Below are 19,305 nucleotides of genomic sequence, written 5' to 3'. Positions count from 1 at the left end.
TATTGGTTGTGTTTTATGTAAGTATTGCTAGTCTAAGACCATAATAAGCTTTATTTACTTACTTATTATATCTAGGAACTTTAAATTCCTTGTTCAGCTGGCATTCATTTGATATATCATTTTGTCTTCTTTATCATTTGGTTATTGATTTATACTATTTCACCTAGATACTACCACCAAAGTTGATTTGGCTATTACCTCTTTTTTTGGTGCAGTGTCTATGACCTTGACAGAAATATGCTACGCAGAAAAGAATGGGAAAGGAGAAATCAGGAGACCCAGCATGAAGACAGCATATTTAACACCAGTTACTCCCTCTTCAGTGAACCATACAAGGTATGTATACTTTATCCATATCCCCTCCATCTGTAGGATTAACTTGGTTTTGGAATAGTAAAATAGATAAGATATAACTCTTATAAGGCAAATGTTCATTTGTGGGAGTTCAATAATCTTTGCAAACTTTTGTTCATTGTGCTTTCCAAATTGCATTGAATAAGGGAGGCATCTGCCTCAGCCACTTCCAAATGTTACATAGTTTTCCTGGACTTAAAATCATTTCAGCCCCTTTTGCCTAGGTAACGGTTCCTAAATATTTCCAGCAAGGTCATCTTCCTAACCCCCTGCATCAGTCCATCAGGGGATGAAGATTGACAGTATCTCACTGATCTCATGCTAATTTTTTAATAATTAAATTATTAATTAATTTGTCTTACCTCGCCACCCATCTCACCAAGTGAGAATCACTGCCTCTCTTAACTTTTTGGAACAGTAGGAAATACCTGCATAAGATGAAACCTTTGTGGATTTTTGCTATTGTTTCTGTGTTCAATAATACCTGTGGCACTGAGATGTCACTTATTCTAGCTGTTTTCTAATTTAACCATAATCCCTTGCAGGTAAAGATGGCTTGCTATGTCCCACAGTCACTTTATGATAATAAAATAGGCTTTCTGAATATGGTACCTACATCTTTTATGATTATGGTAGTTGAAGTCCAACAGTCATATTATCCCCAGCTAATGGATTGCTATAGTTGTTCCAGGGAAGATCTTGTCCACATTCCTACAGCTTTCCTATTAAAAAAAAAAATCTCCCTAAACTTTATGAGGTGTTGTTCAAAGAACTTTTGAAGTTCCATTATATTAACAATAGTTCTTTTATTCCTTGAAAAGAAACTGATCTTATTAGTGTATTTGACTTCTAATAAAACTGCATTATTTTCTAGTACTGTAGTAACACAGCTTTTAACTAGTTATTTCAAATTATACAATTCTTCCTCAGAGTGTAAGCCAAAACCAAATAATTTGGTTCAGTAATGCCAATTGCACATATTATTCTATGCTCCTACTCTAATTGGTCAGTAGAAATAGGTTGTAGTAGATAATTTTCTATAGTTTCTCATAACACACTGGCTTCATAAAGCATGCATTGATATTGATGATTGGTTGTGTTTAGGAGCTTGTTATTTGGAATAGAAGAACATTAGGATAGCATTACATTCAGCTACACTGAACAAAATAAGCTGTTTTAAAATGAGATTAAGTTTGTATATTGCCTAGTCAATATCTCCCCTCACATTTTAAGGTAAGTCCTTCAGGTAAATTGACAATCTATGCAGCTTCAGTCTGACCATATACTGAGCTATTGTTAACCTGTTCTTCAGGAACCTAACCTCATTCTTTTTTATTTCTTTACAGGATTATTTTATCGTTCACCTCAGTCTTCCCAATATTTTCATGCCCAGGCTGAGCACTCTGTATTTTAGCTTTGTTCTTCCTAAGAGATTCTTATTAAGGCCAACCTGTTTTGAATCTTGCTAACAGCTACATTTATATGTCCATTCGGGATCGGCTTTTGTTTATTTCATGCACTTTTTCATGAAAAAATGAAAGGTTTTCCTAAACCAAATAAGACACGCTCCTGTACCTCTTTGAATCTGTATTTGCCCATGCCTTGACCTCATCCCACAGTGCTATATTTATGCTATGAACACAACTTCTGGTTGTTTCCTTTGCTCCTATAGCTTTCTATATCACATCAGCAGAACCTGTTTCTTAAGAGGTAGATGCAGCTAACAGGCAAAGGAAGGGCATCTTGTTATTTAAATGATAACTTGAGAATTGGTTAATGTTTTAGTCTGTAAAATAGGCAAGTGAGCAAGGATGCTACGTAACTACTTATTTAAAATATAAGGCCTTAAAGTATATCTTATTTTATATACATTATTTATTAATTTCTTGAATAATGAAGGATTACAAAGGAACATATTTACCTGAGCTTGGATTCCTTTGGAATTGGAAAGTTACACTATGTTCTCACAACATGCGTGTTGTGATTAATGTAATTAATCCATATTGGGGATTGCACAATACCCTGAAACATAAATTAACCAAAAGAGCTGAGTCTGCAGAACAGAAAAAGCCACACTTAGCATGTTACAGACACGCAGCTTTTAGGTCTTTAACTAACGTGAATAATTATATTGTGTGACTGCTGCTATCATGTTTTATAGAGTTTGAACTTATTTACAAATACATAAATACTGTGAGCTTTTAGAGCAACAGATCTCTGACTTTCTTAACCTCTATTTTGTGTTCCCTGTCTAATGCTTACCCATATTTACAATAAATAGAAATATTAGATAATCTCAGACAATAATGTGTATTTATTTGATTCATCAATCCTGTGCTGCAGAACTACTGCACATTCATAATTTTCAGTTATTTTATTCCTTGAACTTTTGATTATTTTTGTTATTTCCTTCACAGACAAATAAGGGGGATGAACTGTCTAGTCGTATCCAGAATACACTGGGTAACTATGATGAAATGAAAGAATTATTGACTGATCACTCAAATCAAAGCCACCTTGTTGGTGTTCCAAAGCCCTGTATGTCACAGGTGTCTTTGAACAAAACAGAGGATCACTTTGCTGCTGAAACAAAGACCCATACTCAGACTTCTATTTGCAGTCCTCAGGCTTCTTTGCCGGTGATGCTTTCTGGACAGCTGAGCAAGAATATAACAATAGGTTGGCAGAAACCTGGGCATTGCTTAGAGAGTCAGCAGAGGGGAGGCAAACATAGGCATGGATTGCCAGATTCACACAGTAATGATTTCAAAACAACTAACCAAAAGAGCAGCTTGGAAAAGATTATGCATTACGTACACAGTCCTTCACCACCATCTTCATCCAGTGCTATTCAAGGTCCTTTACCATCCTCACTTGGAGAGAACATTCAAACACAACAGCAGTCAAAGTTGAGCTGTGGCACAGAAACTGGAGTCCAGGCTCAAGAAAGACCAGCTATGCATAGCAATGGACACTGTGTACAAAATTTTCCTCCTGCACTTGCTTCAAAACCAAATATAGTTCAGCAGAAACCAACAGCTTATGTAAGGCCAATGGACGGTCAAGATCAGGCTCCTGATAAATCTCCAAGACTAAAGGTGCCAGATGAAACCAGCATGCTCTGCACCTCATATAGAGAGATGTCTTCTGCTAAAAATGAATCAGCTAGGACTAAGTCAAAAATGACAAAGTGTGGCATTTCCAAACAAGAAGAGGTAAGTTTAATTATGATGCACCTTTTATAACAAACCAGCAAAGAGTTGCTTTTCAAATATTTAGGCTGAAATCCTATGTAGCTCTTTTACTTTCAGAAAGAATGTTTTGAATTGCATTTCCAGTGTTTTATGACTCAAACTGTAAGTGGCAAACATACAGTAAAAGCAGTACTTTGATATAATAGAACTCAATTTATTGTTTAGTAATGGGATTACCTTATTCAGTATGCACTTTCTTAACTGTTTATATATTTTATCAATTGTTCATCTATTCAGATTTCTGTGAAAAGATGTCTCTATTTTGACAGCTCCTTTCAAGACTTCTTGGTGAATGACTTTTAGTGAATTATTACTAGTTCCAAAAAAAAAAAAGGAATTATATAGAGCTAACAAGCATTTACATTAGGAATGGCCAATATTTTCCTGTTTGAGGACTGCCCTTGGCCCTGGAGTAGATTGCTGGGGGGTTTAATCCCAAAAGAAGCAGTGGGGAAAAGCAAAAAATGAACTGAGCTAGGTAAAAACTAGATTAATTTTTTTTAGAAAAATCCACATCTCCTAGCTCAATACTTTTAAACTGTATGAAATCACACAGCCAAAATTCAGTGGCAAATTGCATCATCAAATTTTATGACAATATTCAGAGGTTTTCTAGGAGGCACAAAGGTTTATTGGCAAATGGCCTGCAGGCTCTAGGTTGCCTGTTCTGATCTAAACGGGGACCAGTACATAGCAGTATCATATTTACTGAGCATTTCTCAATATTTAAAGGGGGAAAAAATCCTTATGACTGGATGACAACTGACACAAACTGATTTCCACTTTGTTCACTATTGCTTTTGTACATTAATTAATAATATGTACAATATTGTATTAATATTATGGGCATCTAATAGATTTTTTTAAATAATTGCTGACATTGGATACAGCATTTTCTTTCAGGTTCATGACTAACATAATCTGCTTTGTTCTATCATATCGAATCATAAGTCCCACTGGATTCAGGACACTTCCAAATAAAACAATTTCTCAAATTCTGGGATTATATTAGTTCTGGGAACAGAAAAAGACCTGTGACCCTGTAAAAGAAATTGACTATTTCCTCTTGTCTTTGTCTATATTTTCAAGAACAGAAAAGCATGTAGAGGTATAGTGAATTATATTGGTAGAAACTAGATCAACCAGTAACATGTATCTTTCCATGCTTTTCTATGCAGAACACAGAAAAGGAGTCAGAAATAAAAACCAAAGAAATTAAAGGAATGAGATAGGCAAGGAATTATAGCTATAATTCCTTGCCTATCTCATTCCTTTAATTCCTTTGGTTTTTATTTCTGACTCCTTTTCTGTGTTCTGCATAGTATTGTTTACCCTGAAAGGGAGTAGCATGGTGTGTATGTATACGTATAGATTGAGTGTGTGTGTGTGTGTGTGTGTTCTTTAGCCTTAAAAGTTTGAAATCTTAATTTACAGAATGATGAAAACAAGTTAGCCTCCACCCCACTGATATATGATGTAGAAGGAACAGGGCAAAAAAGGAAATTAAGATAATGCAGGCACCATTTTTTAATGCTTTATGGTTACTATACCAGGCAGCTGTGATGAAAATAGCAAGTTAAAAATTATTTGCTGCTTTTTGTCAGAAGCCAGCTATCCAGATAGCTTTGTCAGGAGGAATTCTATTCAGTAAGGACAGTATTAAGTTATGATCTTTCTACTCATGGTGTATGTGTATCCTTTCAGATGTTGTATGTAATGTATGGATATATGGGTACTACAGACAGTATTCCCCCAAGCCTACCACCTATTATTTTTTATTTGTATAGTTAAAGTTCTGTGCTGCCAGGGAGAACACAATTTAGTGTGGCAAACACAATTTGTGATTACTCAATATCCTTATTGATCCTGAGTACATCTGTTAAGGCATTAGCTGTAGTTCCCACTTTCCTAGATTTAAGGAGGTTGAGTCAACATGAAATTGCTTTAAATCTGGTCTTAAATAGTAGGCTTTTTAAAAATGTAGGTATTTCTGAAGCGTATTAAGTTCTTCTTTCTTTTATCCCAGGAGCCTTATATGTCTTCAGTTCATGAAGCTGACTTCAATACAATGAATCACAGGAAATAGCATTTGAATACAAATTACAGGCCGTTACTTTTAAATTCGCAGGAAAGGTTGATTTCCTGTGCAGTTCTATATTTAATATTGTTAATCAGCTTTAGAAGGCTCTCAGTATCTTGACATAAAATTAATCATAACAATTTCCAAAAATTAATTTAATGAAATATCTTTATACATTAAAGATAACAAGTATATTTCATTAAATTAATTTTTGAAATGTTCATTCAAGGTTTGATTTTTTGAGTCATTTTCATTAGTATTAATCAGAATTCATACTCAGTGTCCTCCACCTTTCAAAATTATCCTACTCAGTGTAAATTATAGTCTCTCAACTCAAGTGCTGCTGTTTCTCATTAGAATTTTACTGTAAGCAGCTTATAAAATATATTATTAGAATGGTGTCCTGAATAGAAAAAAAAAATATGTCACAGAGAAAATCTGCTTTCTAGTATGATCCTTTAAAAATTATTTGCTGTCACATTTGTTCTCATTTATCTTTGACTTCTGATTTATATAGTGTTATAGATAGAATAACAAGCCAAGATTCAAGGTTTGGGTTAAAAAATCAGACTCAGACAAGCAATATGCATTGTCACAGGATGTGACAAAATGTGCCTTGGATAATGTGAAGGTACTCAGATGGGACCTATCTGTTTACTCCTTGAAGATGTTGCATCTTTTCCCAGGATTGAGTGGGTGCCTTTTGCAGCTGCAGCCAATCCAAGAAAAGACCCCCTTGCTGTATGGAGTTGCAGACATATGTTAGATACACCCCAGAATACCAGAAATCTGAAATTAAAATATGCAGACAAGAAGTTCAAGATGTCATGTTAATTTGTTAATACAAGAGCCACTTGTTGAGATGGGTGGTCATATGAATTGAATGAACAAATACATAAATTTAAAGCAGTAATTTAAAGCTTAAATAGCTCAGGGTATGTGATAAAAATGGTAGCATATAAGGAAGTTTTTGTGATTCCTCCTACTTCCACATCCTAGTTTGGTATAAATTATCACTTTTCTGAAATAGGCCAAACTCCAGTGTGTACGCTAGTACAGGTGATCTAGCTGAACTGCACCTGTTATTACATGTACATCTGAGTGTGGGCAGATGCTTACATAGATGTTGATGGATCCTTATTTGAATGCATATTTCACTGGAAGTAATGTAATGTAAATATTCCATCAGAACTGTGCTGTGCTGTTCTGCACTTTTAATCTCTATCTAATTCTGAAAGGCTACACTGAATTTAGGAACAGATGGTTAAGGGTGAACTGCTGCCTGAACTTTTACTTTTCCCTGCAATTCTGTAGCATTATTGAATGAGAAAACTCAACAGCTTACATTATTATTACCTGGGAGAGAAAACTTTTACCCAGCAGTTCCTTGGAGCTTGTTACCAAGAGAAATACGAGACATCCTCAAAAAAATTCTCTGCGTAACCACTAAACTCTATGGAGCCAACTGGCAAGAGTATTTAGCAGGATTTAATGGTGGTTGAGTCAAAGCAAGGTAGTTCCTGTGCCTTCCACTGATACAATTCCTTCCTTTATCTGTCTTTTAAATCATAAACAGTCTACTTTATGACTAAAAAACAATTGGTTTCCAAGTATATTATATTTGGTACCTTCCAGGATTCTGAATGATTGTGTCAGGTAAGTGAAGCTACGTTGGGACCACAGGATTGGTTACTTAAAGTGTTTTGCTGGAGTTAACATTCTGATATCTGAGATATAGGAAAAAATTAGAGTAGTGATATATATCAGTGATGTAGAAGAATTTGAATCTTGTATCCTGCTAGTTGAAAAAATAGTTGTAGAAACATTTGCCTTTTTGGTAGGAAAGATAATTGCTGGGTTAATTACTGTAAATGTAAGGGTATGTTTTCAACAGCTTATGAGTTTTGAATGCTCTTTCCATGTGCAATATATTACCCCAATCAGAATATATTGTTCTGTTCAGGAAAGCTGCAGTTTAATTATTCTAGATTTATATTAGCTGGATCGAGGAGTTTATGAAGGAAATGATGGACACTGGGGTTATAAAAAAATGAATTGTGCTGATAAAGAAAGAGACTGGGAAATTACATTTCTGCATGGCTGTTTTTATCAGGTTACTCATTGAAATGCATATCCTTTGTGCCAGGTTATGTTTTCCTGTCAGCATATTATTTTCTGCTGTAGATCGGGCTGATGATGCTAGAGACTAGAACAGAGCTAGATTAAGAATAGAAGGTAGAGATGTCATATTGTTGGTGAAGTAACAATAGGTAGACTTCCCTTGAAACAGGCTTAAAATGTCTACAAGGAACGTATAATGAAGGAATGTATACACACCCACAAGAAAGTGTCTAAAGGTTGCTGATTTTGATTCTGATTTTGATTCCAAACTAGAATTACAGCAACAGAGGCAATCTGAGAAGTTCAAAATGTCTGCAGTCCCAAGATCCTGTTCTAGAAATGTGTTAGTGCAGGAATACTCAGTATGCAAGTGGTGAGATCTGTTTGCTTAAGATTATTTTGTTATGCGATTCTATATTGCTAGATTCTCCAAATCTTTTGGCCAGTGGGCATTTTTATACTTAGAAAGCATGTCATGGGACCTCAAAGAATATTCACAAAATGAATGTTACAGTGGGTGTGACCAGCCATAAAACATCAATATTCCCTTAGACAAGCTTAGGGAATGCCTAATGCCTCAATATAACTATCAGCTCTGAGATTGTTTTTGTGTGCAGTGTGTGTCTGTGTGTGTGTGTGTTCTGGGCATGTTTTATGTTCTTAGAAAAGCATAAGGGACCTATAAGGAATCTAAGGGATCTCGTACTCCGTAGCACATACTCACCCATAGCAACCACCTGCCTGAACTCCATAGCACATGCACGCCCAACTGCACTTGTGTGGCAACCATCTGTGCATCCTCCTGCACCCAGCAGCAGCCACCCCCACCCGAGCCACGCTTGCACAGTGCTGCAGTAGCCACTGATGTGGCCTCCCACACCTGACAACAGCCAGTCCCCACCCAGCCATGCTCACGCCGGAGCCACTTACCCACCCGCTGGCCTGCTGGTGAGCCGCCCGGGACTTGCAACTTCCTGCCCGCTTCCCTATTGACCTTGCTTGTTAGAAGCGGGCAGGAAGTCATGAGGAGGTCCTCCTTAACAACCCACAATCCTTCCTTAATGACGGCAGTGGGTACTCCTGGGATTGGCATTACTAAGGGATGCAATCTCATGACGTTGCACTTTATGACTGTATCACTTAGCGATGGAAATTCCGGTCCTACTTACCATTGTTAAGCGAGAACTACCTGTAGGGTAATGATATATAGATGGAGAAAAAGGGAAGGAAAGCTAAGTATGAAAAACTAGTTTAAAGACTTGAGTATGATAAAGTTTTGCTTTTAAAATTATTCAGTTATTTGAATGAGAAAAGCCTGGCAACATGGCAATAAAATTACATTTTTCTTTGATAATTCTAGAAGTGCACTGGGACAAATCTATATATGTATATGAAGGAAAGCTTGTATTTTCTAAATGCTTAGTTTTCCTTTCTGTTTTAAATAATGATTCTGGTCTTGCTTGTAAATCATGAACTAGTTAATCAGAGTCTGAAACTCAAAACATAGTGCAATTAAATTTCATGCAATAAACTTTTTGAAAAGTTATAGTGCCTCTGGGTGAATTTTCCTTTTAAATGTGCATGTAAGAAACTACTTAATGTTTGCCAAAACCTCAGCAACTCATTGTCATTCTGTTACTTCTGACTGTTTGTAACCCAGTGAACAGCCGTTTGCCAGGATTGTTTGTCAGAACTTGCTTCTGAATACTGGTGAGCTCACACATATGTCATAAGTAATGATATCTAGCCATCTTCTGCTGGCCTCTCTTCACTGTTTTTTGATTTTTCTGGCATCAGAGCCTTCTCCGGTGACTCTTTCCAAAATATTTAAGCTTTAGCTTCATTGTTGGTGTTTCCAATGAGCAGTCTGATTTTGTCTCACCTAGTACTGAGTGATTGTTCTTCTTGCCCTCCAAATTATTCACAATTTTCACTCCCACCACAGTTCAAAAAAATCATTTTTCTTTGTTCTGTCTTTCTCATGGTTCAGCTTTCACACCCACATATGACAATTAGGAAAACCATGACACTATACTTTTGTTGTCGGTGTGATGTCTCTGCAGTTAAGTATCAAATAATTGCTCAGTAGTTATTATGAAACTGGAAAATGACCATTAACTTTATTTTAGTTTGTTCATAATTGTTGTATGATGAAATTTATATGGGAAGACCGGCCATCAAGAATGTCATTGTCTAAACTGAGATTATCTTTTGATGAAGGAGGTTTTAATTTAGCAGATGTTCAAAAATATCTCTGGGCATTTATTTTATCTATATAATGTGGAATTGGAATTTAACTGAATATCAATCTTTATGGGCTTAATTGGAAAGTTATTACTTATTTCTGTTAAGTTTTTGGCAATTATTTGAATCAATATGTAGCAAAAAAGGTGCTTCATTTCCTGGTTTGTGAGCAGTAAAATATGTTTGGCCCTACTGGGATTTAGAGTAGATTTTAATGCTAGTGTCATGAATTCTTTATGGAAGAATTCTACTTTAAAAATAGGTGGTAAGATATTCTTTTGGAAAATATGGGCAGGGTGGAGTAGTTACTTTAAATCAGTTATTTTGTAATGATTATTTTAAGGAATTTCAGTGACTTCAGACATAATTTTTTTCTCTAATACACAACATTGGAGTGGCAATATAACCAGTTCAAACACATTGATAGCTCATTATGGGCCTTGACTCAAAGAAGCCTTGGATGCTATCATTTTTGATAGAGTTTGTTTTTGAAATAAAATATCAGAAATTTGAAAGCATTTTTAAAGTTGAAATTAGTGGCTTTTATGGAATAAAGAGTTGGAATACCCATAATGGAACATCAATGAATGTACGTCTTAAAAAAATGTTTCTTTGGATTTAAGGTTGAAATTAATTCACCAAAAGATTTTATTACAAGTTTATTGGATGCTTCAGAGAATTCATCAGAAAGGATGGACATTTCTTTATTGACGAAATAAGAAATTCAAGGATACATTAAACCCTACGATTTGGTCCTGTTTTTTATTGGTTCCTTTTTGGAATAACATTGTAACATATATAAGTAGATTTATGGGTAATATTTTCATGGTAAAGATGTGAATGCTATTTTAAATTATATTTCAAAATCATGGAATCTGACCATTTTTCAGGAGTTTTGGTTATATCAGTCATGAGGCACAGCCAAGATAATTATACTGAGAGACTGGAAAAGTGCTACTATTCCAAACATCGAGGACTGGATTCAATAAACACGTAATTTATCAATTTTATAAAAGGCAATTCACTTCTGCTAATCCAGAAATGATACAATATGCTTCTCTTTGCCAAAGATTTAATAATATTTTACAAGAATAGACAAATCTTTAGGTATAATTTGATACATAGTTATTAAATATGTATGTGATATATCTAGGTGATTCATATCAATTTAATATGTTAATATTCAATTTTGGTTTTTTATTTTTCTTTTGTTTTATTAATATAACTTCACAATTAATTAGATTATCAGTGGACAGGTGCATATTATCTTTTTTAAATCTTTTTTTTCATTGTTTGTTCTGCACTTAAAAAAAAATTAGTTAAAAAACTATTTGTATGATAATTATCCTAAAATTGATGGCAAACATAGAATATAAAAATGGTTGAACCAAGTATAAATATAAACAGTGATTTAGATTGTTATAATTCATTGTGAAAATATATTTTGATAATTAGTTTTCTATATAAATTCATGATTTCATTTGATGACCCAGTGAGTTAGGATCTTTTTAGTAATTATATTTAACTGATATTAAAAATAGTGGTTATGACTTTTTTTTTAACCTTTTTTGAGCCATATTTTTCTAGTTGAGGAAGAAATCAGAAGTATACATGTTTGATTTGAACCATTACCTTAATTAAAAAGTATATTAAACAAAGGATATAAGTGTGGTTACAATTTAAAGGAATTTTGGAAGTTGGCTATGAATTCCAAAAGTTGTAGTCCCAACATATCTGGAGGCTGGCCAGTTGGAGGCAGTCAGAATAGAGGCTTGTTTTAGTTGTGGCTGAAATAATATTTGTTTTTCTACCTTTTACTGTCCCAGTTACTGATGAAGAGCTATTGTTCATCAGCTGTATCATCTATTTTAGAAAATTCATTTCATTTGCTGCTTCCCGAAATATTTATCCGTTCTTTATTAAAGTAGTAATTAAGTTTGCAATATGAAAGCAGCAAATTAAAGCACAGAATGTCTATCAAACCTTTGCATAACTTTGCCTTGTGCACGGTTGTGCCTATTTCTTGATCGGGAGGCCTTATTCATAGTAACTCATCCTTTTGTCACCTCTTGACTGGATTACTATACATACTTGCGGAGTATTCTGAAACTACAACTTGTGCACAATGCACCCAGGTAACACCTCTGCTTCGCAAGCTGCACTGGCTCCCAATTCAAGGTACTCATTACCACCTATGAAACCTTAGATGGTACGTGTCCAGGTCACTTGTGGGACTGCCCATCTGTTTGTTTCTGCTCACCCACCAGAATCGACAAAGTCGATGTGCTGCAGGTCCCATCTATTAGACAATGTCATCTTATGAGACCTGCCCTGTGGAACCACAATCCCCCAGAGATCTGGATGGCTTTGACCCTGTTAGCCTTTTGCTCGTCATTCAGGATCTGGATGTTCCCACAGTCATGTGGGCCAAGAGCCCTGCTGTCTGATTGCTTTGTTTTAGTGATTTGAAGGGGAATGTTTTTCTGCGCAAAATGTAATGAACCTTTACTGAAGACAACAGACCAGTATATGGGTGATATTGTAAGAATGCATTTTTTAAACACCCATGTAAAACACACATCAGTCAGAGCAAGAAGTCTTTGTCCAGGTCATGTCATTGGGAACGACAAGCATCCTTATTTTTTGTCTGACACATTAATTAAGGGAGTGGTGATTTTATAGACAATTTTATATTTCTTTATTCTTCCATTGTTGCTAATAGCTGATTAACTTAAAAGTATCAGCAAGTATCTTTTGACTTCCAGTGACTAATGTGGGATTTACATAGGTTTTGGATGTTCTATTGCTAATATATAGTGCATTTGGAAAATATTCAGACCCCCTTCACTTTTTTCAATTTTGTTACGTTGCAGCCTACAATCGTTCAAATTCACTTTTTTTCCTCATTAATCTACACTCAGTATCCCATAATGACAAAGTGAAAACAGAATTTTAGAAATGTCTGTAAATTTATTAAAAAAAAAATTGAAATATCACATGTACTTAAGTACTCAGACCCTTTACTCAGTACTTTGTTGAAGCATCTTTGGCAGCAATTACAGCCTCAAGTCTTTTAGGTATGACCCGACAAGCTTTGCACACCTGGATTGGGGGATTTTCTGCCATTCTTCTTTGCAAATCCTCTCAAGCTCAATCAGGTTGGATGGGGACTGTCAGTGGACAGCCATTTTCAGGTCTCTCCAGAGATGTTCAATAGGGTTCAAGTCAGGGGTCTGGCTGGGCCACTCTAGGACATTCACACAGTTGTCCCTAAGCCATTCCTGTGTTGTCTTGGCTGCATGCTTAGGATCGTTGTCATGTTGGAAGGTGAACCTTCGGCCCAGTCTGAGGTCCTGAGCACTGTGGAACTGATTTTCACTGAGAATATCTCCATTCAGGTTTCCCTCAACCCTGACCAGTCTCCCAATCCCTGCTGCTGAAAAACACCCCCACAGCATGATGCTGCTAGCACCATGCTTCACTGTTGGGATGGTATTGGGCAGGTGATGAGTGGTGCCTGGTTTCCTCCAGACGTAACATTTAGAATTGAGGCCAAACAGCTCAATCTTGGTTTCATCAGACCAGAGAATCTTGTTCTCTAAGAGTCTGAGAGTCCTTCAGGTGCTTTTTTGCAAACTCCAAGCAGGCTTTCATGTGTTTTGCACTGAGGAGAAGCTTCTGTCTAGCCACTCTCCCATAAAGCCCAGATCGGTGGAGGGCTGCAGTGATGGTTGTCCTTCTGGAACTTTGTCCCATCTCCACACAGGATCTCTGGAGCTCAGTCAGAAGGACCACCGGGTTCTTGGTCACCTCTCTTACCAAGGCTCTTCTCCCCCGATTGCTCAGTTTGGCCAGGTGACCAGCTCTTGGAAGAGTCCTGGTTGTGCCCAACTTCTTCCATTTGAGAATTATGGAGTCCACTATGCTCTTGGGAACCTTCAGTGCAGCAGAAATTCTTTTGTAGCCTTCCCCAGATCTGTGCCTTGCAATAATCCTGTCTCTGAGCTCTGCAGGCAGTTCCTTTGACCTCATGGCTTTTGCTCTGATACAGTATGCATTGTCAGCTGTGAGGCCTTCTGTAGAGAGGTGTGTGCCTTTCCAAATCATATCCAATCAATTTAATTTACCACAGATGGACTCCAATGAAGGTGTAGAAACAGCTCAGCAACTATCAAGAGAAATGGGAGGCACCTGAGCTAAATTTCAAGTGTTGTTGCAAAGGGTCTGAATACTTATGCCAATGTGATATTTCAGTTTTTCCTTTTTAATAGATTTATAGACATTTCTAAAATTCTGTTTTCACTTTGTCATTATGGGGTACTGAGTGTAGATTAATGAGAAAAAAATGAATTTGAACAATTGTAGTATCAGGCTGCAACATAACAAAATTGAAAAAAGTGAAGGGGGTCTGAATACTTTCCGAATGCACTGTAGTATATTGATTTTGATTGGTTTGTTTAACACATTTTCTCATTTAAAATGGTTGAGTGAAAGTGCAATATTTGAATAGACTTGAATAGCAACATCTCCCTCTTTAAAGTTTTTAGTTTGTCTCTGATTTGGAAATAAATATTAAAAATGCTTTTCCTGTTAGTAGAGATGAGTGGAAGAAGCAGTAGGGATGTTCATAGGTCTGAACAATAATTATATGCACAGACAGTACAATTCTTTGCCAACTAGTGCTCATTAAAATCCTGAAGCTAACCATTTGCAGGTAATTGTGCTTTACCACATTATTTAGTCTACTCTACAGCAGTGTTTCTCAACCTCTGCAACTTTAAGCCGTGCGGACTTCAACTCCCAGAATTCCCCCAACCAGCATGGTCTAAAGCAGTGATTCTCAACCTTTTTTCAATGCCACCCTTTGTGAAAATCCTGTAATTTAGGGTATGCGGGGGGGGGGAGGGGGAGGTTACTGAATTATAAAAGGCAAAAATTTTAAGTAATTTTTTTCAGTAGACTTACACACCAAATTTGTTCGATTTAACTCGATACTTTTGCCCTGGAAGGTAATTGCATTCCTTTTATTAAAATTAAAATGACTAATGCAAAAAAAATGCTTAAATGCTCTTTTATGTAAATACATTTATTTCAAGATGCTGTAAATACGTTTATTTATTTTTTTGATGCTCGTTTTTTAAATTTTTTTAATTTTTAATTTTATTTTTTTATTTTTTTTGCAAATGCTTTTTTAATGTTTAAAAATTCTTTATTCTTAATTGAATAATTAAAAAAAGCAAAAAAATACGCTAAAAGAGTAATATCAATGAAACATGCTTGATTATGTCAGTGGGACGGTTGTGCTTGATGGTTCAGAGCCAAATTAATAATTCACGACCACGATAAAGAACTAATAAGCACACTTACCTAGCTGACTGGCCAAATAAACAATGAAAGTAAATCGAAACTGAGGGGAAAAAACAAAAATGAAGCGAACGAAAAGCAACTCAAGAAACACGGGTCAAATCAAACATTCATATTGAAAGGACGCTCAACGCACGCACTGCGATTAATCACGCGGGAAAACAGCTGATGCATACGCTGTGCTGGTTGGGATCGGAGAAGAATTGTAGTGTCGAGTTCTTCAAGGTCAGCCTACCTAGAATACAAATTCGTCTCACCATTCTTAGAAGTGCGTGAGGGCAGCCGTCACGTAAGTTCGTTTTATTGCTGGTACAAATGGTGTAAACCGGATAATCGATTTAATAAATTTTGGGGGGAGTTTTAAAATTAAGTTTGAATGCCAAAACATGCTCATCGCCCCTCTACTGCCCAAAACATGCCCACCGCCCCCCTACCCCCCAAAACAAGTTCACCGCCCCCCGGGGGCAGTACCGCCCCCGTTGAGAACCAGTGGTCTAAAGGATGGCACTAATGAAGCAGTAATCTAATTACTTCTGTTGGTATTGTGGCTCACAGGGTTAGACAAATAACTATAGCTTCAGTAAGAGATATGCAGATTTTTCCATACAAACAACTGGGTTTTCTAATTACTAGTGATCGTACAACTTACACAAACACAGTTACCTAAAGTATATATGTTAGATCATTATTTTTAAATACTTCGGCTTCAAATATACCTATAATCAGGTAGCTGAATATCAAGACAAGGTGTGAGGTGGGCAGAATAACAATTGGTAGCAAAGTTGTTAGTTAAGGATTGTCATCCAGTACCTAGGCCACTGAACTGTAGGACTGAACTACATAAGCAGACCACAAATTGACTAACAAGGGAAAGTGACAAAACATACACTGTGTTAAAATCTCTACTGTTTGTGTAGTTGTGTGCAATGCTGCAACTCAAGTACAAAGGGCAGAGCTTATGTCATGATATCACAATGGATGGTTTTGGCATCATCATGTTAGGAGCTAGGAAGGATTATTATTAAACATTTCTGATCCACCCAGGGCACCAAGCAAACCACCAAATATCCATTATCTTGGAAATATGGGATGAAGAGGCTGGACTTTAAACTCTGAAACATAGACTAGATAAAGGCTTTGACTTCCTGCACTGCAGAAGATAAATCATCTTTGTGCATGGCTTCATTCCTGACAGCAATAATGAGACTAATCTAGCTGAGTCAAATCTGAGAGTCTTCTGCTAAGTAAATCTGTTTCTGAATAAGGGGTAAGTGCCTGAAAAGTCAAGATTTACTGCCAAGCTCTATTTTGATGCCTGACAAATTTAAGCCCTCGTTACCCTCATTATACTTCCATTACTTTGTTGGCATAGGTTTCTTGCAGCCGCTGCTGACTAGAAGCTGTATTTGTGTATATTATAGGTTGTCACCATGTCCCAGATGTAGGGCAAAAGGTGAGAGAGGTGTGAGTTTTCCATTAAGGCTTGCATTCTACCTGCTGATGGAATAGGACTGTGGGCAAGCAGGAGGAGATCTTTGCTGGTAGGGCATGTTCTTTACCTTAACCAATTCAGGAAATGGGGAGGAGTCCATCCCAGATCAGGATTCAAGAAGAGCCCAGTCTTGACTGTGACAGGAAATTCATTTCCCCAATTGCAGTATTTGTTTACTTTGTGCTCCAAAGGTTTAGTTGAAGCTAACTAAAGTAATTTTGTTTCAGCAGCATATGTTGAATGTGTTCATAGGTAGGGGTGATACAGATATAGATATAACCTCCTGGCGGCCCTGTTTAGGTTGACCAGAGCCCTCTCGAGTAGAGGGGACTCGGGGGTGCACCTACAGGGCCACGCAGAAGATTTTACAGAGCATCTATTGGACAAAATTGCTTAGATTTGTTCCCAGTTAGATGCTAGTACAGGTCCTGTGGAGGTGCCTGGGGTGCAGACCAGCCATGTTATCTGGGATGGGTTTGAACCTGCTGGACCTGAGAAAGTGGACAGGGTTTCGTGACTGTGAGCTTGGCCACCTCTTATTAGACCCATGCCCTCCCCTGGCTGGCGAACGCTTCCGGAGACAACTTGTGGTTAGATTTTGGTGGTGGTAAATTTTTCTTTGAGAGAGGAGTTGTTCCTCCATCCCTTAAAACGGAATTGATCCATCCCTTTCTGAAGAAACCATGGCTAGACATCCGTTTTTAGGGAAGGTTGCAGCCGTTTCAGAGGATCCTGAATGAAACAGATTATCTGGGCCCGTTTCAGTCAAGTTTTAGGCCTGGGTATGAGACTGAAACAGCGTTGGTCTTGCTTTTATATGACTTCTGGTAGGAGCAGGATCCATCCTTGTTCTACCTGATCTCATAGCGGCCTTCGATACCATTGTCCATGGTAGCCTTCTGGACTGGCTGCGAGGATTGGGGGTGGGCGGCACTATGTTTTTAACTTTGTATGACACTCAGAGTTACATATGTGAGATGGGCAGCTATATAAATTTACCAAATAAATTAATAAATATAGATGGAATGGGATTTCAGAACCCATTACAGTGGTGAAGAATGAAAACAGCAATATATGTAAGTATGTATGTACGTACATATGTATGTATGTACTATGTACAATTTTATTTATATCCAAAAGACTCAAATAGCAAAATACAAATGGAACCCAAAATTTGGCATTAAACAGTTTAACAAATAAAATAAATTGATAAATATTACATAAAACATTTAAAATGCAAACTTACTGATGTGTTACTAAATACCTTGTTTTTATAGCCTTAGTTAAAAATGTGGCTGTTGCTGCTGTAATTTTAGGATTTTTATCTGCGAGTAAAAATTTTACATACTCGGAAATATGTCTTCCTGATTTTATAATAGGCCAGATAATATCCTGCTAAAGATTCTTGTAATATTGACACTGTAATAAAATATGGTCTACCATTTCAAGGTCGTTACAGGGGCAACATCTTTGAGAGATGGGGATCATTTGAAATCTTCCATGTGGCATATTCGATGGCCACACATTTAAGATGACATTATATAGCTGGATACTATGTACCCTGTTCAGACATTTGGCTAACCTAATCCTTTCAACTCCATGAAAAACCACTCTTTCTGCAACCAGAGAGCAAATATTTCTCGCATTCCGTTGAGTTCAGGCAGATTATGTTATACGTTGTTTAGACTCTCCCGATTGTCAGTTCAGTAAGAGAAGAGAACTTAAAAGCAAGTGTGTATTTTAAAAGTGAGACTGGATGATGATTTCAGAGCCTTCCTAGATACTTTCAAAAGTGTAGTCTTGGCAGATTGATATCCAGAAAATCAATAGGATTTAATATTAACTCCTTCCTTAAAGTGCCAGTACCAAGGATATATGTCTGTGAAAAAGAAAGATCAATATGAAAAAGTAAAATCACTCATCCTGAGCACATTTAGGGTAGGTGAGGATATATATTGGTTATACTGTATCTGTGTAAGGGATGTGACAAAAGGATGTGACAAAAGATAAAGGCAAATTAGTGGTATTAACTGTCTAGTGATAATTTAATTGATACAATTGGGATTAAAGGAGAGGATGAAAATTTATTACTTCTTTACAGGATCCAGGAAACCCTTCTTACTCTTAAAAACCTAAGTGGTTTTACAGCTTGTTAATCTGAAAGTCTGTCAATTGGAAATGCAACTAATGTTTCTCATTTTAAAAGGTTTGAATTTCTAACTATTGAAACAATAGTTTACTTGATGGGTGAGAGAGATGAAATGCATCGTTATACTTCCTTTACATCTATGTTGTCAAACAAGTTTTAAAATATACAATATTTCACAATCTTATGAATGCAGGTTTGTTTACATGACACAATTAATACTGGATCTTGTCAAACAAGTTTTAAAATA

The 19,305-nt window shown here is 36.5% G+C and overlaps 1 protein-coding gene across 3 annotated transcripts in view; it reads left to right on the top strand.

The window, feature by feature from the left end:
• The window catches only part of AFF3 (ALF transcription elongation factor 3), a 277,229-nt gene that overhangs the window by 73,564 nt on the left and 184,360 nt on the right, over positions 1-19,305 (top strand). For all 3 annotated transcript variants that reach the window (XR_015796877.1, XM_088145043.1, XM_088145042.1), the window contains exons 2-3: positions 216-336; positions 2,772-3,569. Coding sequence is in view for 2 of the 3 variants with exons in the window: in XM_088145042.1 (XP_088001168.1) it covers positions 216-336; positions 2,772-3,569 (919 nt within the window). In the remaining variant the exon portion in view is untranslated. The remainder of the gene's footprint in view (positions 1-215; positions 337-2,771; positions 3,570-19,305) is intronic.

This window comes from Python bivittatus, unplaced genomic scaffold (genome assembly GCF_059951505.1).
Source record: "Python bivittatus isolate LINGU-HERP-01145 unplaced genomic scaffold, Pbiv_v1 ctg000350_np1212, whole genome shotgun sequence".
In the NCBI taxonomy this organism is placed as follows: Eukaryota; Metazoa; Chordata; class Lepidosauria; order Squamata; family Pythonidae; genus Python; species Python bivittatus.
Note: the sequence above shows the minus strand (reverse complement) of the source record. Positions and strands in the feature narration are given on the sequence as shown.